Here is a 27,736-nt window from a genome sequence, read left to right on the forward strand (position 1 = left end):
AGAGACAACCCAGCAGTCCTCAGCTATAGTTATAACCAAGACAGATCACAGAGCAGAAATAAGAACATAGGCTTGTTGAGGGGAGACCTGGTTAGCTGTGGGAGTTGAAGGGGTGACTATAGGAGAAGAGATGTTTCTTCAGGGCTCAGCTGTGACAAGCCAGGCCATTCTATTACCCGAATAACAAAAGCCCCTCGGGCTGGAGAGATGGTTTAGTGTTTGCCACATAAGTGTAAGAACGTGAGCTCAGAGCCCAGCAACCACATAAAGCCCCTGGTACGGTGGTGTATGCTTGTAATTCTAGTGCTGAGGCGTGGGGATGTGGACCAGGTAGATCCCTGGAGCTGTTGGCTAGCTATGAGCTCCAGATTCCATGAGAGACCCTGTCTCAAAAGCAAGTGCGGAAGAGAGAAAAGCACTTCTGAACAGTGGAGTAAGAGAAGATCCTAAGGTCTGGCCTGGCACTTTTCACAAACACAAGAGCCCCAACCTCTCAGCCCTCAGAGCTTCGAGTGTGATTCCTGGCCCAAACTTCTGTGTAGGCTCACTGTGTTATGGTTGGCAGTCCATTGCTATAAATGCTCAGGAAGGGCCCTGCAGACCTCAGGGTGGACAGAAGCTGTGTGTAAGATAGTGTTACTTCCTGAAAACCGCCAGTGGGTTTCGCTGCTGGAGAACCAGACACGGGGCATCAGGGTTGGATGTCTTGACTTTGGGTTAGGAGCGGGCTCTTTGTTTCTTCTTGATGAACGATGGAAGCATTCTGGGTAATTTTATTGTCCTTGGAGAAGACATCAAGGAAATAAGCCGTTTTGTTTTGTCTAGTGCTCAGTTATAGGGTCACCTACTGTAAGCATGTGTGTGTGGCAGGGCCCCATGAACTTGACGCCCTTTTACATGGACTCACTGGGAGAGGGTGTTGAGAACTGTCCTTTGCATACATTTTATCCTTGCTTGAAGAAGATGAGGGTATTTCTTAATCAAGCATTGTGCGGATTGGAAACATGGTGCTTTTTCATCCATGGGCTGTGCTGCTGACGGGCTCGGGTGGAGTGAAGAACAGAACCCCGCCGTTTGTTTTGACCAGAAGTCTCCTTCAGCAGAACCCGAGTCAAAGCCTGGTGAGGTTAACAGCGCGTCCAGAGCAGCGTTACCAGGCGATGTTAAGTTCAAAAGGGCAGGGGAAGGAGCTGGGGGTAGCCTGGAGGTCTGTTGTGCTGGCTTTGGAGGTCGGTGCTTCAGCAGGAAGGGCAGATCTCCATGAAGCAGGAGGCTGTGTCCGAAAAAAAAGGACGCCATTGTCGCGTGCTGGGTTCTGATCTCCGTTTTCAATCCTTTTTCCTGAAGCACATAAAGAAGCCAGACTATGTGACGACAGGCATTGTGCCGGACTGGGGAGACAGCATAGAAGTTAAGAATGAAGATCAGATCCAAGGGCTTCGTGAGGCCTGTCAGCTGGCCCGGCACGTCCTCCTCCTGGCTGGGAAGAGCTTAAAGGTGGTGTCTTACCAAGCCTCAGTGTGACCTGCAGACGGGCTTCCTCTCCCTTTCTGCTTACCTCTCCTTTTACACTCATCTATTAATAATTTGATTTTTTTTTAAAGTAAAGCCTTCAGATGGGAAAAGGGGATTATTCTATTTTATGTGTTCCTTCAAGGAATAATGCAAACTTCTTTGATTGTAACTGGCAGAATTCTAGAGATACTCAGCTGACTCGGCCTATCCAAGGCGCTCTGTGTCAGAGGACTTTAGCTTTGCCACCTTCCCTCTGCCTGTACCCTGCTTCTATTTCCCACATCCCCTCCCTGTGTTGAAAGTGTTGGTCCTGCCCTCAAGTCTGCCCCTTCTTTTCTTGAATGTGCCCTACAAAGAGAGGATAGGCCCAACACACAGAAACCACAGTAACTGCTATGAGAGTCGGTTCTTTCAGAATCGGTCAAAACGCCCTGCTCTCTATAGTTCATAAAGAAATATAAGTACAGTTTCCAAGTGGGACTCAGTGGCGAATTTGGTTACTATGTCGCCTGTGTGGCCCACCTGTCACAGCAGCATAACCAAGCACAAGGGGAATATAAATTAACACAGGAAATTGTTGAGGGAGTAGTTAGCATCTCCTGAATAATTTTGCTTTGTTATAGAATTTTATCTGTGGTATGATTTCATGGAGATAGTCTTCATGTGCTTAGGAAACTCAGTTTCTGGGGTTGAGGTGCAGCTAAACAGCAGACCACTTGCCTAGCCTAGGTGAGAGCCCAGGTTCAGTCCCCAGCAGGGCAAAACAGAAACCAAACAAGACCCCTCCATTTCAGTCATCTTTGTTGGAAAATAATTGGGTATTTTCTGGTATGGGAAACATTAAAATGTATTTATCTGGGCATGAAAGAAATCAAGCTTATTGAAAATAAAGCCTCTATGAAAGGTGTCAAAGATTGAGTTTTAAAATGACGGTCCATCACCTCCCTGCCGTCGCTCCAAAGCTCGCCCATGCAGTTTCCAACAAGATAAAAAGGTGTGGGGCCAGGCTCTTTGAGCCAGCATTCCGTTTGTACACTCATTTGTATGCTTCCTTTAGCCAGAGCTCTGACCCTCGAGGAGAAGGAAGGAATTGATGAAAGACGTATTGCTGAAATCATCAGGCTACCAGGAATTATCATTTAATGACTCACTCTATTTCCTAATGGTATATAACACCATCATATACCATCATTTGGTCAAAATGGTATATAGCTTCATCATATGCCCAAATGATGACGAGAGCAGGGCTGAGGGTGATGATGAGAGTTGTGAATAATTCGTGTTACCCCACGAATTCATCGTGAGTGTACAGTCTCACCTGGGAGTGTTGCTGTTGTGGACGGTCCATAAATGCAGGAAGTATCTCAACTGTCGCTGCACACTTTGTTTAATATTGCAGGTTGACATGACAACAGAACAGATAGATGCGCTAGTTCATCAGGAAATCATCTGTCATGATGCCTATCCCTCACCTCTGGGCTATGGACGCTTTCCAAAATCTGTCTGTACCTCTGTAAACAACGTGCTCTGTCATGGCATTCCTGACAGGTATTCATTTTTCAATAATGTATTGTTCCTTTGGAAACTAAGATCCATAGCACATATTGAAAAATACTGTAGTTCAATTGAAACCTACCTGCGTGCACGCTTCCGAAATGGATTATGATAAAATAAAAATTTTGAGGTATTTTACTTCTACATGGGATATGACACCACCATTTAATGTTTCTTAAAGTGGTGTGTGAGCCACAAAAATATTTGTACATTACCTATTTCCTTTAACTTATTCCATTTTTACCATATGGTGATGGAGGCAAATTGTATTGACAGCTCTTGTTTTGACTGTTTACAAACTTCAGGTAATTAGGAAGTGTATCTCTTTAAAGAATCATGAATTCTTAAGGCAGCGGTATTTGTTTCCTGTACTTCTTATAAAATGTGGTGTGATTAACGTAAGACAAGGTCAGATCTGACTGCTCCATCCATTCCTGCTTCACGACCAACTATCGCCGCAGCTCACTGAATCCGCAATAGTATTCTTTAGGCACTTATTTTCACATTTCTTTTTATTGAGATCTGTCTATCACCATTTCTTCTGTTTATGTTTCAGCCGACCTCTTCAGGATGGAGATATTATCAACATTGATGTCACGGTGAGTAAATCATATAAAAAAAAAATCATCCCTGATCAACTTCAGAATTGCTAGTAGCAACAGGAAGGAGGGTGGCTTGTAAATGTGAGCTGCGCTCGGGGAGTGCTGTTTACTTCCAGCCCCGGACACAAGCAGCTGGTTTCCTTTTTTTTTTTTGTCTTTAACTCTGTGTTTATTCCAAGTAAACCCAGGCCTGACTTGAATTTCGGGCTGGAATCAGATGCACTGAGATCAATGTTGGCCTAAGTGAAATGTCAGCCCAATCCTGCTATGTGTCATGTTTTTGAGAAGGTGTAATTGTTATTGATCCACTGGGTAGTTAATGCAGAGCACCACGGCACTAGGCAGCTGCTGAAGCTAGATATGTATGAGATGAGCTAACACGAGGAAAGCCAGCATTTTTCCTTCACTCTGCCAAGATTGATCTTCCTCTTCCTGCTGATTTTGAGTGGGGTCTGTCATTATCTTACTCTGTCATTAGGGGCTACATTGGCCTGCGTGTCAGTCTATTTGGACAGCGACTCTTGCTAGCAGTGTTCCCTAGATTTATTAAAATCCCTGAAGGTAACGCCGTGTTCCATCCCTGGTGGAGAGAGGCCTGAGCTCACAGCACACAGGCAGAATGGTTTTTCTGTCTGAATTTAAGTTTTCACCGAATGGTTGATGGCCTTTCTTTTTAAATAACAAGCCTAAGTGATTGAACTTGGGGACTGCAAATTGTCCAAGCTGTAACCTTTTCTCATCTCCCAGGCCCTTCGCCATCCTCAGACTTGGATTATTTGTACTCATTTCATTTCAGGCTGTCTGTAGGAGGGCCTTTTGAATTATACAAAGGACAAATAAAATCTGTGCGTCTATGACTAATTAATAACTTTTAGATAAATAAAATGTGCAATCTGTCAGGGACTCTTGGAGATGAGTGCCATTCAAAAAACACATTCTCTATTAGAGAGTAAATGTTTTTAATAATAGTTATTTTATATTCAGGCTGAAAGTCAGGTAGCAGTGGGACTATAATGGAAATAGGCATCGATAGATGGTTAAATTTTTAGTTGTTTAAGTTAATTCAGCCTTGTTTCTTCAGATCAGTGTGTGCCCAGATACAACCAAACAACTCTTGCCCATATCACTTCCCATGTCATTGTGTCTTAGAATGCCTGAGTGTCAATCCACACATCCTGTTCGGGTCTTTCCGACTCAGAAGTGTATGGGAGGTGCTTTATGAAGTGCACCTGAAATAAAATCTCTCCTGTGATACATTTTTATTTCGGATTGAACCTGATTTTAGGGTTTCACATTGATTACCTCACCTTATCACCCACTAATAAAATATTGCTGCTTGTATGAAATGAGAAGTCTCCCATGCTGTTCCCAACGTGCCCGGGGAGAACACATTATTCCTTTCTAGGTTTCCTGAAGGCTTTTAATAGAGAATTTCATTTCTGAAGCTTAAATTATTCCAACAATTCTTAAACTCACTTGAAATACTTTCTAGTGTCTAGAAGTGTAAAGGAGTCTAAGAGACATATTGGTCAGTATCAAAAAATTATATTTCTTATGAAATATTTTATTAACTGAAAAACTGCATTTCTAACACCTACACTTTTGTCTGGACATACCCATTGCATTTTATGTCTATTATGAGTTGTTTTTTTCTCTGGAAAGTTAATTTTTTTTTTAATGAAAAGGTGGTGTTTATAGTAGTTGATCAGTTAATACTTGTTAAATGAAGCATGAGAATGGCTTATGGGGAAAATTGTAGTTATAGTTGACTGCCCCCAATCCTTCAAAAGTATGTTCTTCCTGCTAAACATGTGCAAAGCCCTGGGTTCAATCCCCAATAACACACACACACACACACACACACACACACACACACACACACACACTCAGACACACACACATACACACACATTGTATTCCATATGTATTGGATCCTTTAAATAGTTATCTTAAGAGTTATTGAAAAATTAATAGTTTAGAACAGGCTGATGAAATGGATCAGCAAGGAAAGGCACTTGCTGCCAAAATTCGACAACCTGAGTTCAATCCCTGGGATCCACATGGTGCAAGGAGAGAACTGACTCCTGCAAGTTATCCTCTGACCTCCACACACATGCCATGGCATGTGCATACACACACACACACACACACACACACACACACACATATGTACACATAAAATAAATAATGTTAATATATTTTAATTTTTAAGTATTATGAAACAGCAAGTTAAACGAATTTAAACAATACATTTTACTTAAAAAACACAGTTACAAATTTTCTTGAATAATTACACTTATAGTAACAAATTTTGTATTCTTGTATATGACAAATGCTCACATTTTTCTGTAAGGGACTATAAGTGGGAATAAATTAGAAAACACTACTGTGAGGGGATTAGGAGGATATTAGTAGCCATCAGTCTATCCGATTGATTGGGCTGTACTCTGCCAGTAGCCCAAACAAGCTGTTTGTCCGTGCCTCGGTTTCCTGACTTGAGAGCCAGAGATCTCTATGATGACTTTTTGCCCCCTTCTCATTGTCTTAAGAGTTTCTTCAGTGCGTGCCAGGAGATGGGCATGACATTAATTCAGACAAAAAGCTTCAGTAAGTAGCCTTTCTCATAAGAGTCTCTGCCCTCTGCCTTAGGAAAAGGAGAACTATGAAGATGATTAGGATACGTTCATGTAAAACAGTAAATACCATGTTACGTCCAGGGATCAATAGTCGCCAGGTCTCCTCTGCCTTCTACCTATGTTCCAGTGGTTGCTAACCATTGATTTTTCATGATGAACCTGATGTTGTTCGAGACCACGTGGAGCTCCTGAGTCGTTGAAGACTGATAAAATTATCTTTGTGATTTTACTCCTAAGCTTGCTTTGGTATGTTCCAGTTCTTTAAAAATCCACACCACGGAGTGGTTCCTGTCACCATCGTACTTTCTGGAACATTTGATTCAAATTTCATTTCTAGATGTAGAATTTTTCCACCATACTTCATTATTGTATCGAGCCCCATCGATTCTTAGCATGAAATTCTCCTGCCCACCATTATAGTGCTGACGTGTATCTTATTTCTTCTTGTCATTATGTATCATTTCTAAGTCTAGAGCTGGTAAATAAAAGAGCGTGTAAATCCTCATGACACTGAGGACATGTTTTACTATGCTAAGTACTTAATTTTCTAAACCTACTGTGGTAATTGCAGGTCAATGTATTTGATAACTAATTTTTCCAAGCATAGTTTTGCCTTCTCAGAAGTAAAATGGGGGCTCAAAATGCCACAATAGTGTTATTAATCTCAGAGCTGAAGTAACCGAGCTGGTCATTTTGTTCGTTTTTAAGATTTTGCAGGATCATTGCATGGTTTTACTTTTTAAATTTCAGAATGGTTTGAGTATATGTTTTTTTTTTCTTTCTATGTGAACTTGAGACTAACTCTGAGAAGGTAATAAATTTACTAACTGCATAAACAAGCAGTATATATACTTTAGGAGAAAAGGATTCCTGACGAGGACCTACCTTAAAATCTGTGCCTGTGTTTAGGTCTATTACAATGGCTACCATGGAGACACCTCTGAAACCTTTTTGGTGGGCACTGTGGATGAATGTGGTAAGAAGTTAGTAGAGGTTGCCAGGAGGTGCAGAGATGAAGCAATCATGGCTTGCAGACCCGGGGCCCCCTTCTCTGTAATTGGAAACACCATCAGGTAAGCCTTGTCCTGACAAGTAAAAGGGGACTTGGCGAGTGGTACAAAGGTTATTGTGGCTTGGTGTAAAGTTGATGACATGTTTTATGATTCACAGCCATCATTTCAGTCTGATATCAGTTTGTGAACTGCCAAGCTGCAATATTGTTCCCTGGGTTGAAAAAAAAAAATGGTTTAAAAAAAGTGAGTTTGAACAGGATCAGCAAAGAAACTTATTGGAGCAGTGAGCAATATTTATATGGCTGCTTTTGTTTTAGCTTGACATACTGGTCTGTGATGTTCCCTTATTCAAATGTAGAAGAAGGTACCTAAGAAAGGCACTGATCACCCCAGCCCTTGGATGGTCAGAAAGGAAAAAAACTTCTGTTTTATAGAGAGGCATTCCTGTGATGCCAAGATCAGAAGTGTGAGCTCAATGCACCCTGACTTTTTATGTTAGCAGATTAAGAAATATCCTGAAAGGCTGCTCTGCATCACTTTTTTTGTCTGGGTCATTTTTCCTATAAAACATTGTTTACTTTCCCCAGAATTTTTCCTGTGCTTGCTTTTTGAGTATAAGTGTATTTCCTGAACTCAAGACTTTTCTTTGTAATCTGTTTCCCACTTTCAGATCCTTTTTTTTCTTCCCCTAAATGTTTTGGAGTAGCCATGCAGAATATGTGTTTTCATTTAAAAGTAACACATTTTGTTAAAGATGATCGGCCAGTCCCTTTAAAGTGCTGTTCTCATTAATATGAGCCTGGGCCTCTGAGTACTCCTGTTTGCCCAAAGGATAGAAAGCTCAGTCACCTTGAAAAGATGCTGCCTTTTTCTCTGAGTCCGCCTTCAAATACTTTAAGAAAAAAGGCAGTAAAATATCAGTTAAATGTATTTATGGCTTTAAAAATATTGTAACAGTGTCTGAATCAAACTTTAGTAAAATCTCTTTGGGTTATATCTGAGAAGCTTTTATTGAAGACTTTGAACAAAATTGTGTTTTTGACAGTTTTAAATTATAGGCTAACTAGCCTGGGAAAAAAGGATAGTGTCTCTCTGTTCTTTCATAGGAAATGTTGAATCAGACCCCTACTGGGAAAAGAAATTTAATGCATATCTCACTATCTTACTGTCCATGAATATAATAGAAATGAATTCAAAATGCAGTTTTATTTTTGCAAATGGGATGAGTCGATGGATGCACCTCATATTTTTGAACACCTAGGGTTCAACAAATTTACTGGTGGCGCTCTTGCATTTTAACAAAATTTATTCTTCAGTAGAAGGGGGCAGAGAACACTGGATTCTTATTCAGGCATTCTGTGGAGCTCTGCATTCATGGCTGTGTCTAAAGGGCATGTCAGCCTTTGATTCTCTCTGAGAGGTAATTATCCTTTTCCTGTCACGGAACAACAAATGATAGCTAACTACAGAAGCACATTTGCAGTAGTCACATTCATCAACTGCAGAAAAAAAATTCAATTTAATTGTGCAACACAGCTGCACATGGGCTTTTGAGCTTTTCTGTTGTTTCCTTGTCTTGCTATTCCTCCCTCCAGATCTATTTTTTAAACTTTTTTTCTGGTTATTTTTCCCCCTTTTTGTCTCTTCTTCCATTTTTACTCTCTGTACTTTCTTGTTAAAGTAATTTTCCTTTGTGGCTCCCATTCTTTTTTCCCCATTGAAGGCTATGAATGTAGAAAATTATCACAATTACTCATATAATTGAGCCTCTTTGTAGCAAGTGCAACTCCAGTAGCCTTTCTCCATCATGAAAATGGTTTCATTATAGGGTTTTTCATATTCTCTGACACCATCTACACAGAGGAACAGGCGTGCAGATGAGATGTACTAGGAACAGGCTAGATCAGTAAGGTCACAGTAGGAATAATTAGCTCTGCTATGGAAAGAGCATCCAGGCCTTTTACTGCTACATAAATGTACTGTCCGTGGCTTTTAGTCACAAAAAAAACTTACTAACAAATGGAGCTCCCGCCTACTACTTTGAAAAAAAGATTTGTATCAACACTACAATTTTCCATCATTAAGACTAATAACACAGAGCCTAGTATACATCAAGGGGAATAAAAAGAAAAATCTCACATTCAAGTGGTGGCTGGGCGCTGACCTTTGTTCCCTCTTTTTGTATACGACTTAACTCTTTACAAAAAAGAGCCACACGCCACACCAACATGCAGGTGAACTCCAGCCAGTACTTGCAAAGCCCAGCATTCAGTCGGAAAATCTGATAAATCTCCATGCAGGATAATGCATTTCATTACATATTCACTACATTAATTCCAGCTACATAAAAAAAAAAAAAAAAGCAACAGCAGCAGAAGAGTGGAATTCAAAGTGACATTGGATTTTAGCTATCTGGATGCGAAGGTCAGTTTGGGCAGAGTATGAATTTGCATGAACAGGCTCCTTTGAAAACCAGATCAGCCCCAACAACTGCACACAGAAAACTACATGGAAAATAACAGACAATGAACTTTTTACTCTTACCCTAACACATTTCATTATTTGGATAGTTTATGTCTGCCGTTGGCGAGGAAACTGGCCGATTCTGACAAATGTTTGTCCTGATGCATTAAAGCAGTATTTCTGAACATCTATTGTTTTGCCTTTTTTTTTATTCTGGAAAAATATTTAGAGAGTAAATAAACAAATGAGATCTAGTACTTGAAATCTTTACAGACCAAAGGCTTACAATAATTTTTTAAACTTGGTCCCCTTTCTTTAAGATAGTCAGTAGACATTTGCCTTAGCCTCCCTCTACGGACACCCTCTGAGAATACCCAGGAAACTTGCACTTCTTGGGTGCTACCCCAAACCTTGAGGTCACCACAAGAGAACTTGAACTCCTGCTCAGAAACCTAAAGAATAGGAGGGTGTCTCTGAAGAACTGTCAGTTAAAATGGTTTCACAAAGACGATTTTCCTCTGTATCCTTTTCTTCAGGAGCAACTCCCAGTGGTCTCTAGGCCATGGCGCTATTATACCCTCTCTCTAACTGAATTTACTCTACAGTAATCTCTATATTATCCATATGTGTGAGAAGAACATGAATATGCGGCTACATGCATCACTAGTCTATGACAGTTCACTCCAAAATAATTTAAACTTAGAGTTGGAGGTGTCATGATGAAACTATCAATAAATGATTTTTTAATGTTTAATTCATAAGTATATGTGTTAATATTAATTTAGAACAATACAAAGCAGATTTTTTAAAAAAATAATCTCTTTCTATTAGATTATGCACATTTAAACAATAAGTGCCTCAGGCAAAATAAGTCATTTTAATGTCATCTGTGATGGATTTTCCTTGACAGCTACTGTAAATTACAATTACACTGCGTCTCTCTGCACATGAAAGTAAGCATTGCAATAAATTATCTTTTATTTCAATCCGTCATGTCTGCTTTTCAGAAACAGAGAACCTCAAATAAAAGTTCAGCTCTATTGTAAGAAAAATACAGTAATTTATGATCCAGCTTGAAACAAAAAATAAAATGTCCCAATCTATTGGAAAACAGTTGTTGGCTTTCAAAAATATGACTAATTGTACTTAAACATTCCTGTCATTAGAGGGGATCCCTGGCTTTGTACATTCCTCCATTTAGAGGCTACTGTTTGGACTGAAAATCTAAAAAGATTAAAGTAAAATCCCCTAACTTATCAAATCAGCGGCCTTTTGAGATCCTTCTCTATTCGGAGATGTGGCCCTCTGGAGCTCAGTGTTCACAGATTCATGTGAAAGCGGTAATAAAACATTCCCATGTGCATGCTTATTTCTTTAAGAGCATGTACTTAAACACGGTACTCCTCTGCCCTCTTGGGGAATGCAGTTTTAGTCACATAAATTACTTGAAATGTGTTAAGAAATTGTATTTATTTAGACAAGACCGTAAGTAGAGTCTAACTGCTTCATGAAAAGGAATTATAGTGAAGAAAAAGGTCACAAGACGCTCCTTAAAGGGAATTTCTCTTCACCTTTGAATTGTAACTGAGCCATGGACAGTTGTGATGCAGTGTAATTGAAAAGTGAGGTTCAAAGCTGCCTTTACACAGGTCTCCCCAGTATTCCCTCTGAAATCCAGTCATGATTGTGCAGGTCTCAGGACCAGACATCGTCCTGTCTTAAAGGATTTTAGTTAGCGAAAATCAGAGCAGAAGACCCGAGAGTTGTTTCCAGTAGATTTCAGCAAGAAAAGAAGGTTTCATCTGTGAAATGTTCAGGACAAGAAAACCCTTGTACTGAGAGACAGCTGTGGTTCTGCGGTGGACTGGTGTTGGAGAGCAATTACCTCACTTCTCAGTGTCTGCCTGCCCCTCCAGATTCCACCCCCCAACATTGCTGCAAAGAGGTAGATGCACACCCCACCTTCCCATGCCACGTCCAAGTGACCGGCATCTGCTTTCCTACTGATGGAGTGGAATTTGATTTCCTAAGTCATTTGGATTGTCTTTGCAAAATCAGATCTAAGTCCCACAGCCAGGGGATGAGTCTGTGCTCACCAGGTGTTCTGAAATAGTTGAAAGCACGTGTTTTCAAACAGCACTTGAGAACATTAATGGAATTTTATCTCACTTACATGTAAGTTGAAAACTACACTTTCAAAAGGGAAATACTCTGGACAGAAGTGCATCCTTAACTCCTGGGAAGCAAACGTATTCAACCAGGGAACTGAGGGGAATTTGTCCAGTTCTTTCCCCCGTCTCCATCTGTGAAATCCTCTAGTCTCTGCATATGTGATACAGATTCTAGGATATGATAGCCAGAAGTTCCGTCAGGATCCAGAGAGCAAACGGTGGCAGGTGAAGGCACTCAAATCTCTTTAGTTACTTTATAGTCGTACAGCCTCTCTTATGAAGAGAATGAGAGGTATGAAGGGGGGAACCCCGAGGGGGGTTTAGAGTGGTCTTTCTCCTCTCATTGGAAATTAAAATGAAGATTACCATTGTAACACACATTGACGATGTAGCTGTGAAGCCTGCCCATCAGTTGGATCATTGAAGGAAAAAAAAAAAAACCTAGTATTTTTTTTTAAGAACACCAGAATGCTTTATATTGAATACTTTTCAAATTATTAAAGGTGATTGGGACTGAACTGACGTAACAGACAGGTGTTGGGAGAGCTCATTTTTTTTTTTTTTTGTTTTTTGTTTTTTTCTGTGTAGCTTTGCGCCTTTTCCTGGAACTCACTTGGTAGCCCAGGCTGGCCTCGAACTCACAGAGATCTGCCTGGCTCTGCCTCCCGAGTGCTGGGATTAAAGGCGTTTGCCACCACCATTTTTATGTAAATAAACTAATAACCTAGGCAACAACGAGTCACTTAGTCATCTCTCTTCCACCTTCTATTTACGCTCCACCCTCGGTTTTATTCAGAAATTGTGTGGAAGCAGGAGAAACCCCTTGGGAGGGATGTTATGCTTCCTGGCTTCCTGGTCAAAGCACAGGGATCTACAAGGATCCTAAAGCGCAGCTTCGCAGATGAAGGCTTTGGCTTATTCTTCTCCTTGGCACTTGCATAGCTTGTCCATTTCCGCCCTACTGGTTACACCAAAATTCAGTTTCCATGAGATGCTGCCTGTCTGCTGGTTACAGGGACAGCCTTGTCTAAGTGAAGAGTCTTATAAATCTGGAAGTGTTTTTAAGTGTTCTTAAAAATCAAACTGGGAGGCCGGGCGGTGGTGGTGCACGCCTTTGATCCCAGCACACGCCTTTGATCCCAGCACCCGGGAGGCAGAGCCAGGTGGATCTCTGTGAGTTCGAGGCCAGCCTGGTCTACAGAGCGAGATCCAGGACAGGCACCAAAGCTACACAGAGAAACGCTGTCTCAAAATGAATAAATAAATAAATAAAACTGGGTGTGATGGCACATGTCTGTAGTCCCAGCACTTGAGACACATAGATAGGAGGGTGGTGAGTTCAAAGTCATTCCTGCACACAAATTGAGACCTGTTGAAAAAAGAAGGAAAAAAAAGTCTCCAAAAGTGTGTGTAGATGTGATGGTTTATAAAGATGGTAGCCAAAAGGGTGTGTGAGAAACGAAACTAGAATCTGTTAGAAATGAGTTTGAAGATGGGTGTGGTAGCACATGTCCTTAATCCCAGCACTCAGGAAGCAGAGGTAGGTGGATCTCTGTGAGTTGGAGGCCAGCCTGGTCTACAGATTGAGTTCCAGGACAGCCGTGGCTACACAGAGAAACCCTGTCTCAAAAACCCTCTCCCCCTCCAAAAAGAAGAAAGAGAAGAAATGAGTTTGAGAGCTCAAATGTTTGGCTTTGTTCGGAATTGTAGCCATGGTTCCATAAATACCTGCCCATTGCTGTGGGTAAGGTTGGAGGTGTTGTGCCTTTGCCCACATGAAAATATGTATCATTGGTGGTGTACATGTTTGTTATCAGTCTGGCAGTCCTCAAGATAACTATATTCACCTGACCTCAATAACAAACCTTTTCATCCTTGCAGGTAAAGATTCCAGGTTTGGATTCTATGTGCTAGGTTCCATTTATAAGAGCTAGATAGAACCCAAAATGTCTGTATTTATTACTAGGATAAATATTAACTCCCTTTAAATATCATTGTGATTTAAAAAAAAAACACTTTTATGAACTTTGCTAATGATATGTATCTTAAGTAGAACCCTAAAATGGTCACCAGTTTTGAAAGAAAGTGGACAAAACAGACAATCTTTTGTGTCTGTTTACAAAATGTTTAACACTTTAATTAGATGAGAGTACAGGACACCATAAAAGTAGAAAGTCATACTTGGAGATTATAATTTTCTTTGTTTAATGCCTGAATTAGTAGTAACTGTTGATAAAGCCGTCAAAACCAGGTAAGCTTTTTGTGATCTTGTTACAGACGTGTGTGTGTGTGTGTGTGTGTGTGTATACCTTCCTTATGTATATCAGTCTACATTTGTGGGTATGCGTATTTACTTCTTGCCTAAAAATAACCTTTGTTAAATGTACTTAGGTGGATAACTCAAACAAGTCTCATATGTATATATTCTTTGTATATCCAAAAGGAGTTGTTCATAAACATCAACCAACACTAAAATTATTCCAGAAGAAAGGGAACATTCATGCTATCATCAGACTTGAAATAGAACTGATTTTTTTTTATTGATTAGATTTGTTCATTTATTTGACACCCCGACTACAGTTTCCCCTCCCCCTCCCCTCCTGTTCTCTTTCCCTGCCTCCCTTCTGCCCCCCGAATCCACAGAACTGATTTTTTTCTTTCTCAGAGACTATTGTAAGTGATTTTATTTTTGATCTTAATATGCATTAAAACATTGGATTAAATTAGATGTCTTTTGGTCACTTTCAAGCCATATAACTCATCAGAACGGTTTGCAAGTCTGTCCACATTTTGTGGGACATGGGATAGGATCATACTTTCATGGACATCCAGAAATTTGGCATCATGGTAAGAGTTATTTTGGAAGCTGTTTATTGAATGACATCAGTTTTTCTCCAAGTTCTTTTTGCTTTGAATCCACCTTGTCACAGTCCCTCCTCCCCTCCCCCACCCCCTCCCGGTTTTTAACCAGGATGTTACTGTGCTGTTGGGTCACAGCTCAGCACATTTCCCAAATGAAGTTTATTTTGGTTTTGTTCTTCTCCTGAAGGATGCATGGCTGGCAGGCCTGAGGGGTGTTTGTCTAGGAAAACTTACTGCAAACAAAACCCCGCTGCACTGCCATCCCAGCAGCGTGCACACATGACTGTTGGCTGTTTTTCTTCTCTACCCCCTTTTCCAACCGCTGACGGTTGTGGTTAAACTTCATTACATCCTACACAGCGTTGACAGCTGATGTATTTAGCAGCATGTACTCTTTAGTGTTTTCCGGATTATGCCCACCCTTGTGTTCCTTCCCCAGAATCCAGTTTTTCCCTGACTGGGTGTGCACCCTACAGAGAGAAGGCAACTACCAGGAGGGGTGGGAGGGAGGACTTGGGTAAAGGTAGGAAGCAGCGCCGTGGAGGAGTCCCGAGGGGATGCCCATTTGAACAAGAGCTAAGAGACAGTTAGTGCTGAGTCTGGCCCTGTGTACTTGAGCTAGGACAAGTCCCTGGAAGAACTAACTGGAAACCACCCTAGAGGATCCATGGAGACCCCGCAGAACAGTGCCCCTTTGAGCCAGAGCCCTACCTGAGGCAACTCAGAAGAGGCCCACTTCAGTGTTTAAAGAGCCTGTCTCCCCGGGCCTCACCAGTGCCAATGCATGCACATGCCCCTTCCTACATGCCAGGTGCTATCCTTTGGCATCTGTCCCCCAGGACTTATTTTGGTCTTAGGGAGACCAGGAGACCTAGCATCAGGTGGCATGGGGAACGGCAGACATGAAGAAGAGAAGGAATTGTACTGGTATATGAACACCCTAGCTGCCCCTGCCAGGCCTTGCCAAACTGCTAAAGAGTGGGTGGAGTCTGAGAACACAGATACCAACAAAAGAGTGAGACTCCCCCATCTCCTGCAAGCCCTGTGTTTAATCCTGTGGGCTCCTCCAGGTATCCAAAACCCTCTACCCTTTCCAAAAGCAAAATGGCCAAGTTTTTAAAACAGTCCCACTCCCCGCTTGCGTTTCTTTCTCTTCCTGGTTCCTTTTCTCACAGTGCCCTGTATTTGTGTTGCAGCAAATGACAATGATCTGACCATGGAGGCGGGCATGGCTTTCACAATAGGTAATGCTGGGCTCCTCTTTAGAGAGCTGGGGCCCCTGGATGGAAACTGGCCTTTGCCGAGACTTGAAGTCCTGCAAAGGACTAATGAAGCTAATCAGCATAATGAAATAATTTGGATGCATAGTAAATGTGATTAAATAATATCCTCTAGCCCTGTCTTCCTAAATCAGATACTTACCGACACATTTAGGAGACTGCAGCCATCCAACCTCTAATTCTGTTACCGGCATAATGTGCTGTTTGTTTTTTTTGTTTTGTTTTTTCATTAACACCCAGTAACTAGAGACGATTAAGTCCCTTGCTCTCTGTCAGCAAGTGGCGGGTGCTCTGTGGCGGCCCATTCCTGGCTGATGGCATGATTGGTGTCACCACCAAATTCCAATCACCTAGGGCCACCGAGGCCTCCTAGTTCTGACTGTAGGACTTAATGGAGAAGCAATTATGGTAAAATAAGAAAATTGTTATTTGCTGATTAATGAACATTTTGAGCGTGTTTTAAAAATTCAAATATTTTAAAAAACTGACTGGTATTTATAAGAGGGACTGGTGTTTGGGTGGTTATTATCCACAGGGTCCTAATTAAGGCTTGATTAAAATGCCCTTCTTTCTCTAAAAAATTATGAGCTAGGCAACTTCACACATTTTTTTCTAAATGCTGTTGCATTTCCTCTTCCTACTGTTTGGTTTGTAGTGTACTATGTAAGCAACATCAATTATCAGCCCTTGCAGGATGACAACAGGAACTGTGGGTGAAACACTCAGGGGGAGGGAGAGCCCCCTGATCTCCCTCCCTCCCTCTCTCTTCCTCTCATTACAAACTGAAACAATATCTACTATAGGAAATTTTTCTCTCCTACAGAGCCAATCATCACTGAGGGGTCCCCAGAATTTAAAGTCATGGAGGACGAGTGGACTGTGGTCTCACTGGACAACCAAAGGTGCTTGCTCTGTTACGTTTGAACTGCTGGGGAGGGAGGGAGGGAGGGCGCGCAGCGGCACCCAGAGCTGCCGGTGCACACAAGTGTCCTGACTGCCACCCTGCGTGTTTCAGGTCCGCACAGTTTGAGCACACAGTCCTCATCACGTCCAGCGGCGTGGAGATCCTAACCAAACTGCCTCAAGAAGCCTGAGAATCTACCAGCAAGGCCACCGAGGCCCAGGGCCCGTTTTCTTTAGGAGACCTCTGAGAACTGAGTTACCAACCACAGGCCACATAGGAGCCTATGATGTCTCAGAGAAAAATACATCGAGGACAAGGGCTCTGGGGACTCAGTCTGCGGCCTGCCATGGCCCCTGAAGAACCACCTCCTGGGCAGGTGGTTTGCCCTTTCCCTGATTCTAATTCTGATTTTCCTGAAATCTATTCCAGGTTTTATCCAAGTTTAAAAAAACAAACAAAAACCAAAAATAAAACAACAATAACAACAAAAACCCCAAGACAAAAACCTCTTAAAACCATTGTGTTCACTCTTTATATGTAACAGTTACAGAGGTGGGGGGCAGGTGGTTAGTTTTGGAATCTCCAAACTTTTAGCATGCCAGCAGAAAGAAAAAACAGAACCTGTTAGCTGAAAAAAAAAACATGTTTTAATCTGCTTTTTCCCCTTGTGGATCTTAAATTGGTTGGACCTGAGGGCACTCCCAGAGGCAGCACCTGCTTCCACCCCCTGCCCAGCTTCCTCTTCATCAAGGTCTGGCCTAGAGAACATGAGCCAGGAAGCATTGCCTACAAATGTTTTCTGGGCGGTGGACCATAGTTTAGCCTTTCTGAAGATGTTAGCAGTGCAGACAAGACCTTGCAGACCCCTGAACCTCTTCATCAGCAACCAGCCATGCTTGATCCCCTCCCAGCTGAGACCACCCCCACACTAGGTCATTTGTTGTGCTGAAAAATTGAGCCGCAACCCCATACTTTAGATGTGTGTCCCCTGAGTTTAGAGCCCAACCAGTCCTTACACTATCCAACCCCTGGCTGCTGGTCTGGGACAGGCACTCCTCTGTTCCCCTGGGCTATACAAATCAGATATTCCTGAGACCTCACAGGATCCCTGAGAGAGGAGACACCAGACACAGTTAAGACAAGGCCCTAGCTGGCCTGGTCCAGAACTGTGAGCTGTAACTACCGGTCAACTTGCCTGCAGCACCTTCTTGCTTCAAAAGCGGAAATCCATTCCTGCCTGGAGCATCTGCTTTCCCTTGTTCTTGGGGATCTGTTCACAGCTAGCTCCAGAGTGGGCCGGGCTGAGCCTCACAGGAAGTCAAGTCCCCTCTGGGCATGTTAGAAAGAGCATGTCTAGAGAGGTCCAGACCTCTAACTGCTAACTCTCGTTTGTGTTCCTGTGGATGGTAAAGTGGCCATAGTCTAAACAGAGCTTGGTTGTCAGGGAGCCAAGGACGCGTCTTACATTTGCCAGGACATCCACAGGGAGTTAGCTTGACTTTCAGACACCCAGAGCCATGGAAAAAGGGGTGAGATACTGAGGACAAGCACTTGGAAAAGTGGTAAATCCCAGCTCTTCTCTAAACTTGGGAATCTCTCCATGTTTTCCAACCCTCCAGATCAGTTTATCTCTGTCTAGAGATTACAGTTGTTTATGGGAATGATTCTAAACCTAGTTTATTTGAGAGTGAGAAGGAATGGGGATTTGTAAGATCAACTGGCCAACTTTTGAGGTGTTCTGGAATTAGCCAGGCAGAGGGTCAGAGGATGGAGCTGTGGCCATGGAGCAATTCCTATTCCCTAGAGAGGAACAGGGCCCAGCTGGCCTTAGGAGCTATTTGCCAGAGAATGACTTTCTTAGAGCAATCAGATTAGCATGTAGTGTCTTTATCTGCAGATCAGTTTACTCCCGGGTCCCCCTAAGGATAGTTTTATTAGGACCACAGGATTTTACCCACCACTGGGACAATTATTGCAGGTGGAGGTATTTATGGGGAAGGTATATAATCTGATTTAGTAATCTAGGCTGCACTGCTGAATTCAGCAGCTCTGTAGGAGACAAACTTGAATTAAAGGAATTTTGTGTAACATTCTTTGAAGTTGGGATTAGGACGCAGGTTTTTTTTAAAAAGAGCCTCGCCTTGTCCACTTCCTCATCAGTTGGCCAGCTGAACTGACCTGACCGACACCTAGCCCTGAGCCACACCGATTCCAGCCAGGAAGAATAAGCTGGCTACCATCTGAGCTGCTGGGTCCCGAGGTGACTCCATTGAGTTCTGCTCCCCACCTGGAATCTTCAAGACCAATGCGAAATTCTAATTTCCTTTCATACTTGGGCAGGAAAAGGTCTAAGCATTTTAGAACAGGTGTCGCCTTAGAGTTGGGACACTTGGGACACTCTGGGCTCACCGGGTAGCTATAAGATCTCACTTCAGGAAGCTAAGTGAGGCGTGTGCACTCTTCCAGGGGCCCTGCTTAGCTTTTCCCTAGACTTGCTTTCTTCCTCGTATCAGGAAATAATTCTGGAGTGTGCTCCCTCACAATTCAGTTCTAAATTATGCCAGTCTCTGAAACCCTATCGAGCCAGTCGGTCGTTTGTTCCCAGAAGCCAGCCTGGTCTCCTGCTCTGCTAAGTGGAAGGACAGAGCACCTCGTAGTCCCGTCTCTCCGGTTACCCAACCCAGCAAGTCTCTGGGATAAACTGGCCCTGGGCAGTCTGGCCTTCGTATGTCCTCTGGCCTTTCACTAAATTCCAAGAGACACCAGTCTAGTTTCCCCCAGTCCCAACCTCGACCCCGGCACACACCGCAGCGATCACTTACGTGGGCAAGGCCCGCAAGGCGAAGAGACCTCGGGTTCAGACGGCATCCAAGCGGCTGCAATGGGCGCACAGGACCGCACTTCACACCCCAAAACAGGCGCTAAGAAGGAGCAATTAAAGTCACGAGTACTACAGGAAAATCAGGGCGAGCCTAGTGGCTCGGGAGTTGTGGTGGAGTCATTAGTTGGTTGTTGCTACAAAGCCTGCCTCACCGTGTGGTTCGGTGATTAAGGGAAAAAAATCTTTTAGGCGTTGACAAACCCTTTATTGGTTTACAGAATTTGGACTGTTAGCTCGCTCTCTCTCTCTCTCTCTCTCTCTCTCTCTCTCTCTCTCTCTCTCTCTCGTTCTTCTCTTTTGCTCCAACCACCACGTTGCATGAAATATCTCTGCCCCCAGCTTCATGCCCTTAAACCGAAGAAGAATTCCCGAAGGCAGGAGCCGCTGCTAAAGAAGTTAAAGAGAGAGAAAGAGAGAGAGAGAGAGAGAGAGAGAGAGAGAGAGAGAGAGAGAGAGAGAGTGAGTGAGTCAGAGAGGGAGGGAGAATCCCCTGTACTCATATCTGTAACGACATCACCGATGTAATTTGTTTTGAATGTTCATTTTTATTGGTGTTCCCTCTGCCAAAATGTGCTTGATTACAGAGGTCTGTCCTGTGATCACTGCGCACTCCAGATAGGGGAAGGTGCCGCGGCGAAGGTTCAGCTCAGGCCAGATCAAATCCCGGGCTGTTGAACGCTGAAAGGCTGCGTGTTGCTATTAGTGTTAAATATATGGCTAATTATGCGTATGAAAATTAAACATCAGTGTTATGCTAATGGGGCGCCTTCAGCTGCGGATCTGAGCACTTGAGACTACCATTTAATCAAATGAATCAGTAACTAATACGTGTGCACGTGTGAACTTTCACAAGATCATTTCCCCGTCCCCCCCGTCACACCGCTAAATTATGAAAGAAATAATTATCAACACTTTCTAATTACCTAACAAAGTAATTTGGGATTCATCGTGGGGCTGGCAGGATTGGGAACCAGCAGTCCCTAGCAACCAGCGTAGTTTGCGCCACGCCGCGCCGCGTGGGGCGGCCGTGTGGTAGTAGTGGTGGGTGGGGGCGAGAGAGCCTTTTGTGCACTTTTCAATACGAAGGTAGACGGCGCCTTGGCAGCTTTTGCCTCCACCAGCGCCCCTCGACTCACCCTCGGTTCTGGAGGCTCCAGCTTAAGCAACTGGAGGTGAGGAAGAACTGGGCGACAAAGAGGGGCATGTCGTCTATACACCAATACCCGAGCCTACCACAGATCTGGATTTGCTGAGGGTTTCGGTGTCGCCCTAGGACTCCCAAACCCCAAGTAGTCTGGCCAGACCCCAGGAGGTTGGAAAATGACCACCTGGCGGGCGTTCGACGCTCCGGCCGCCAGGCGCCCTCAGGTCCCCGGACTCCACGCTGCGCCGCGCCCTCGGGGCGAGTGAGCCCCGGGCGCATGGCTCAGGGGGAGTGGACAGGGGAGGGGGAGGCAGGAAGGTTGGGAGGGAAAGCGGGGGAGGCGGTGCGGCCGCCTCTCCTGGGAGGAGAAGCGCGGGTTCCTGGCTCTCCCCGCGCACTGCTTTGATCAGACCGGTGCAGCCTGGAGCTGGAGTGGCCAACTGGGCCTGGAGAGATGCGAGCAAGCCCCCGGGAGCGGTGGCAGCGGCGGGGCGGCGGCCGAGTGAGTGAGTTGGGCCGGAGAGCCCCCAAACCCCGATCCCCGGGATGTGGCCGAGCGGACCCCAGCCTGGGAGGCGCGGCCTGGAGCGTGCGGAGCTAGGCACAGGACACTCAGAACCTCTGGCTGCTGGCTACCTGGGTTGTCTCCCAGTGCGCGACCCCGCGATCCAGAGAGACCGCGGCCAGACTGGAGCGGCGCTCCGCACCGGACTGGGTGACTGCGAGAAGAAGTGGTCCGGGGTCCCAGGAGTTGGGGGCGGGCGAAGGGTGGGGACAGCAAGGGGGAGGGCGACGGCAGGGGGCTGCTGGTTGGTTTCTGGGGCGGGAAGCGCGCGAGGGAGGCGGGAGGCTGGAGTCGCGGGCCTCCAAGGTCCCAGCGCGGACGCCGGAGCCCATTGTGCTTCACGCTCCGCCGCGCGCTCCGTTGCAGAGGAGCCCCGGCCGGGACGAGTGGACCCGACTCTCCCCAGGCCGGGCCGCGTCGCCTGCTCTAGTCCAGCCGAGCCGGAGCTTCTCGGACCAATCCCCGGTGATTATGCAAGAGAGCCGACCAATCAGCTCCACCAGCTCATGAATATTTATGACCTTGGCTGAGTCAAAGCTTTGAACCGAGTTTGGGGAGCTCGGCAGCATCATGCTTAGACTTTTCAAAGAGACAAACTCCATTTTCTTATGAATGGAAAGTGAAAACCCCTGTTCCGCTTAAATTGGGTTCCTTCCTGTCCTGAGAAACATAGAGACCCCCAAAAGGGAAGCAGAGGAGAGAAAGACCCACACCCAGACCCCCGCGAGAAGAGATGACCATGACCACCATGCCAGAAAGTCTCAACAGCCCCGTGTCGGGCAAGGCGGTGTTTATGGAGTTTGGGCCGCCCAACCAGCAAATGTCTCCTTCTCCCATGTCCCACGGGCACTACTCCATGCACTGTTTACACTCGGCGGGCCACTCGCAGCCCGACAGTGCCTACAGTTCGGCCTCGTCCTTCTCCCGACCGCTGGGCTACCCCTACGTCAACTCGGTCAGCAGCCACGCGTCCAGCCCCTACATCAGTTCCGTGCAGTCCTACCCCGGCAGCGCCAGCCTCGCCCAGAGCCGCCTGGAGGACCCAGGTACGTGCGCTTGCCAGGGACAAGGAGAGAAGGGAAGGAGACTAGAAGAGAGGGGGAGAAGGGGAGGAGGAAAGAGAGAAGACGAGAGTGGGATAGAGAGAGGTGGGTGGGGGTGGGGAAAGCGCGGAAGTAGTAGAGGTTTCGGATATCAATCTATGGATCCTTGTCACTGAAACGAAAAAAAAAAATTATAAGTCAATTCAATTTACAACTGTCCAGCAAAGGATAAATCCGAGCGCGTCTCTTGACACTGGCTGGGCCTCTGGGCCGCTCGGTGCGCCAAGCACACAATGCCCTGCTGGAAAACAGAAACCCACATGTGCACGTATTAGTCTCGGTAATTATTTATTGCGTAGCGCTATAAACAATGTATGCAATTAAGGGTAATTAAACCTCAACTACCGCCTGCAAAAATAGCAAACTTTCCCTGCAAAGGCAATAGCTGCGCTCTTGAGTACCGGCCCAGTTCTGTCTACAGCAGCCAGGGACCTGCGCTCGGACCTTGAGCAACCCTTTGCAGTCTTTCAGGGTTTCTGGAACGTTCTTTTCCGGACCCTGCCTCAAACCAACCCGTCCATAGACACGCACTCTTATCCCTCCGCATTAAAGGCAGTCCAGAATTAACACGGGTATCTGCTTCTGTTGTCCCTCCAGGGGCGGACTCCGAGAAGAGCACCGTGGTGGAAGGCGGTGAAGTGCGCTTTAATGGCAAAGGGAAAAAGATCCGCAAACCCAGGACAATTTATTCCAGTTTGCAGTTGCAGGCTTTGAACCGGAGGTTCCAACAAACTCAGTACCTAGCTCTCCCTGAGAGGGCGGAGCTCGCGGCCTCCTTGGGACTCACACAGACTCAGGTACCTGGCCGCTGTCTCTCCGCCAAACAGGCTCCCCGCGCTGGGCTTGAGCCCCAGGCTTCGAATTTCGTGTTCACTGGGCCTCTGGTTCGAGGTGTCACTGTGCGTGTGCGTGTGCTTGTGCATGTGCGCGCGCGTGCGCGCGTGTCTGTGTGTCCACCTCTGACTTTCAGCGTCTCCCCTTCCTCCCACATGCTGCTTGCCCTAGCTCGGACCCTACTCTGACCTGCAGGCCGCCTGCTCTTCGGTCCCTGGACTTCTGATCTGGGAGCAGGAAGGATTTCTCCACTGGTTTTGTTTGGAGATTCTGAGGTCACACGCGCCGGAACAACTGGAACAATAGAAGGGGAATTTAATCCTCCTTTGCCTTTAAAGTGTGTGGCTAATCACTAGGATCCTGGGCCTAAGCCTCAATCTCCCTCCACCTCCTCCTTCTCGCGAGGTGGCAGAGGAGGATCCTTCCCTCTGCCCTTTCCCCTCCCAAGTCCCAGATCCTGGAGAGAGAGAGAGAGAGAGAGAACAAATATATATATGTATTTGAGATTTTTTTTTCTTCCTGCTTTTCTCTAACACTGTGGGCAGTTCGTAGGCATTCAAACCGGATTGACGCCGGTTTCCAAAGTCTGTCTTTAGATTTGGATTGGAGCTGGGGAAAGCGAACACACCTAACGGGGGGAAAAGTTGGATTGAGTCTGAAGAAAAGTTTCACAAACCCTCCATGGCTTCATCCACAAGTTCTTAAACTCATCCAAAGGCAGAAAGTTCGGGCAAAAGGAAGGTGGTCTAACTGTAAATAGATTACCCCCCCCATTCTATTAAAACCCTATTTAGGTTTTAAATTTTCTTTATTGATATTGCATTGTTTTGCATGCAAGAGGTCTTCCATAAACAGCAGCCCGGTTGGCACTGACCCACTTGCAAGCCAAGGCCTGGGTCTCCCCTGCTCTCCTTACCCCACCCCCACCCCCGTATTTGAGAACCGCACTAAGGGCCATCAGCAGCGGCGGGATTGGGTGATCAGTTTTCTAGTCTTTGGCTCTCATGGGGACTGGGGGTGGGGATGGTGGTCACTGCCCCTCTAGCCTGGAGCTGCCAGCCTCGGCAGAGCCAGGAGGGCGGGTATTCTCTTCCACCAGTCCCTTCCCTCCTCCCCAGGCCTGGGTAGGCTCGGTGGTCACAGTCCAGTCACGTTGTCGCCCGATCTTGCAGGTCAAGATTTGGTTCCAGAACAAACGCTCCAAGTTCAAGAAGCTGATGAAGCAAGGCGGGGCAGCTCTGGAGGGCAGCGCGCTGGCGAATGGCAGGGCCTTGTCTGCCGGCTCCCCACCGGTGCCACCCGGCTGGAATCCGAACTCCTCCTCTGGGAAGGGCTCCGGCAGCAGCGCAGGCTCCTACGTCCCCAGCTACACCTCCTGGTATCCTTCAGCGCACCAAGAAGCTATGCAGCAGCCTCAACTCATGTGAGGTTATCAGTTCGCACACACTCGCCTCCTTCCCGTCTCCCATGGCCCGGCCCCTCTCGCCTCCAGGTCCATCCACCCTTTCTCGTGCCCTGGGCCGGGAGAAGAAGGACCCCGAGGTGAGGAAGTGGGGGAAAAAAAGGAAAGAAAAAGGAACAGAGGGTTTGCCGCCTCTTTGGGGTCCCTAGAGGTCTGGTCCAGCGAGTTTCCAACTCTCCGCCCAAACCTGGTTTGGGCCACGCCGTGACAGCAGAGTGGCCTCAAAGCAGGCACAGCCACTGGAGACTGAGCCACAAGACAACCGGCTGGACCCGACCAGACTCTCAGCTTTGTGAGACTATCAGGAAAAAAATACGTAGGAGGGGGAAATGCTCTCTTTTTTTTCGGTTCTGTCTGTCTTTGTCTCCTTTTTGCACTGTCTGTGCGCTGAGTCAAGGTCCTCGTGTGTCTGCTGTCCTCATTCTGCGGCCTCTCCAAAAAGTCACCAGGTCTGAGCCACACCGGTCTGCCGGCAGCCCACCAGCGAACCCTGGAACGCTTTTTCCTTTATGGTCTTCTTCCGGGCCCTGCTTGACCACCTGTGTAGCTTGTTTGGGAAACGGGGAAAATCAGAGGGAGGGGGGGTTAATTTATTGAAAAACAGACTTTATCTGACGCTGAGTGTTGGCCAATTCCAGGTTCTCTGGGGCATGGAGTGGGCACCGTCCAAACAAACTATTTACCTTGAATACACCAGAAAAGGGAACAAGGAGGGGGATAGTGGTTTTTAAGGTACACGGTAACTTTTGTGCTTTGCTGGAATGGAGTGGTGGGAGCAGCGTGATTTACATTTTACATTTACAGTTTGTTATTAAAAATAACAACAAAAGAAAGAACAAAGTAACAAAGGAAAGAGAAGTGAAGCCATCAGGATTTTGTCAGGAACACGGACAAGAACACCCAGCCAAGAAGAAAATCATCCTCTGGGCAGCAAGAGAGAGGACCAATGGTCCTTGGAGAGAAAAATCAGTCCTGTGAAAGCCCCCCACTTCCAGGTCTCTTTGAAGTAAGACATAAACAGCTTTAAACAACCCCTGCGGCTCGACCACAGAACACAAGTCATCACCCTGAACGCACAGTCTCTGGTGCAGGATCTAATTGCTGTACATATTATTATTGTTATTATTATTAATAATTATTATTGTTGTTCTGTAAACATGTTGCACAAGCTTAGCCTCTTTCCGTTCCATTGTGTGTGGCTGTAAACCCGATGCTTTGTGAAATAAGAATCTTGACATTTTACTTGTGAAATTTGGAAAATGTGATCGATTGAAATTCAACCGTGTTTTGTGTTCTCTATGTCAAAGTTTAGTTTTATATTGAGAATGTTAACTTATTGCTTTGTATCTTGGGGGGAGGGAAACTTTGTAAATAAGTTATAAAGTTTCTTTGAGACAGTAAAATTATGATTTCATGAAAGAGCCATTGCATCCTGTGATGTGTGGAGGGAAAGGAGGTGCCCCCCTCCCACACCTTTGGTACATTACCATAGGCATATCTACTTACTAGGGATAGATTGGGGACTCTTAATATTCCATCAAAATATCATCCTAAGGTCTGTGGGGGTGCCCCAAAGGCCTGTTCCCATTACCTCTCCCCTCTCAGCCTGGCCTGGGATCCTTGCCTAGGTAGGAGATATGGCATGCCTAGAGAGGGCTGGCGAATTCTGCTCAGGAACAGGTGTTTTAGGACAGAGCCCCACCTCAAGGGCTCAGGAACGGAAAGGATACCAAGTGAGGAAAACAAAACCCAAGGGCAGCGGGCTTGAGAGACCGGCAGTTCTTTCCTGGTGTCCTGTGACTTCTCAAGAACCCTGGAAACAGGCACCGTGCTCAGTCTCAGCCCGGATCTGACCTGCCAGATTTCGCTTGACCTCAGGCACAGGATAGCATCTTGGCAGGGGCAGGAAGCATGCATCTTCCAAGCCACCGCCCCAATCAATCACTGAGGTCTTTGGGGACAGGACATGTTCCAAAGAGCCACCCAGACCCTTCCACAGCAAAAAAGACCCATTCCTGCCTAATGCCTAGGGACTTCTTTCTACATACTCACCAGCTGGAAATGCCAAAGCACAGTGGATTTAGGTGAGTTTTGAGACCGAGAGCTGTCCATAGCCACTCACATCGCTCCCACCCGAGCCCTGAGTTTCAGGTACCAGTCTATTTTGAGATCACCTCCCTCTGGTAAGAGCGCTGGGGTTAAGTTTGCTTCAAAAGAGCAGTGACTCGGAGAGGGTAGAACCAGGCCGAGTCCCTTGCTTGTCTGATGGTCTGAGCCCCAAGCCAGCCCCAGCCCAGTCTCAGCCCAGCCCTAGCCCCAGTGGGCCCCAAAGGCCAGTTTTGCGCGACCCCTGCTTCCCTGGCACCCACCCGCTGCCCAAGGGGGCTGGCCCTCCGCCTTTGGGGGGTCCTTTCCGGCGCGCGGTGGGGAGCAGAGCCTGGAAGGCAGTGATCTGTGTTGTGACAAGCACCCATTTTTCAATTGGTGCTGGTGAAAGATCAGATGCGCGGAGCTCTTCCGACGCCCTTTGGGAAGGGGAGGAGGAAGTGGCGGGGCTGGAGGGGGAGCCGTTTAATGGGAGAAGACCAGGAGGTTGGGCTGAATGAAGCTGGGGAACTTCGATGCCCATTCTGGGACTGAAATTGGGACTTTTCCGCCGGCGGCGGCATGAGAACCAAGTGGCGCTCAGGAGTAAGATCAGACTTAACATGGCACTGGATAGACCCGGGTTGAAACTGAGGAGAACA

General features: G+C 45.8%; 2 protein-coding genes across 6 annotated transcripts in view; both read left to right on the plus strand.

The window, feature by feature from the left end:
- Metap1d (methionyl aminopeptidase type 1D, mitochondrial) overlaps nt 1-19,823 on the plus strand; it is an 81,974-nt gene extending 62,151 nt beyond the window's left edge. For 4 of the 5 annotated variants that reach the window (XM_052726706.1, XM_052726705.1, XM_052726703.1 and 1 more), the window contains 8 exons: nt 1,348-1,497; nt 2,915-3,063; nt 3,626-3,668; nt 7,217-7,380; nt 14,704-14,801; nt 16,013-16,060; nt 16,920-16,998; nt 17,112-19,823. In XM_052726706.1, coding sequence (XP_052582666.1) covers nt 1,348-1,497; nt 2,915-3,063; nt 3,626-3,668; nt 7,217-7,380; nt 14,704-14,801; nt 16,013-16,060; nt 16,920-16,998; nt 17,112-17,190 — 810 coding nt within the window. In that variant the 3' untranslated portion in view covers nt 17,191-19,823. The remainder of the gene's footprint in view (nt 1-1,347; nt 1,498-2,914; nt 3,064-3,625; nt 3,669-7,216; nt 7,381-14,703; nt 14,802-16,012; nt 16,061-16,919; nt 16,999-17,111) is intronic. The other variant, XM_052726704.1, reaches the window with a different exon arrangement.
- A 2,035-nt stretch (nt 19,824-21,858) lies between these two features.
- Dlx1 (distal-less homeobox 1) lies at nt 21,859-26,410 on the plus strand. Its single transcript, XM_052726709.1, has 3 exons — nt 21,859-22,636; nt 23,291-23,490; nt 24,700-26,410. Exons 1-3 carry the CDS (start codon nt 22,324-22,326, stop codon nt 24,952-24,954), a joined length of 768 nt encoding a protein of 255 aa, XP_052582669.1. The 5' UTR covers nt 21,859-22,323; the 3' UTR covers nt 24,955-26,410.
- The last annotated feature ends 1,326 nt before the right edge of the window (nt 26,411-27,736 follow it).

Source organism: Peromyscus californicus, unplaced genomic scaffold (assembly GCF_007827085.1).
Source record: "Peromyscus californicus insignis strain IS unplaced genomic scaffold, ASM782708v3 Scaffold_7__1_contigs__length_154581171, whole genome shotgun sequence".
Taxonomy (NCBI): domain Eukaryota; kingdom Metazoa; phylum Chordata; class Mammalia; order Rodentia; family Cricetidae; genus Peromyscus; species Peromyscus californicus.

What these genes read in the sequence shown, in the direction of transcription:
- Dlx1 (XM_052726709.1), top strand. Translation starts at nt 22,324, where the DNA reads ATGACCATGACCACCATGCCAGAAAGTCTCAACAGCCCCGTGTCGGGC. An exon ending in GAGCCGCCTGGAGGACCCAG is followed by an intron (nt 22,637 to 23,290) that starts GTACGTGCGCTT and finishes TTGTCCCTCCAG; the next exon opens with GGGCGGACTCCGAGAAGAGC. An exon ending in TGGGACTCACACAGACTCAG is followed by an intron (nt 23,491 to 24,699) that starts GTACCTGGCCGC and finishes CCGATCTTGCAG; the next exon opens with GTCAAGATTTGGTTCCAGAA.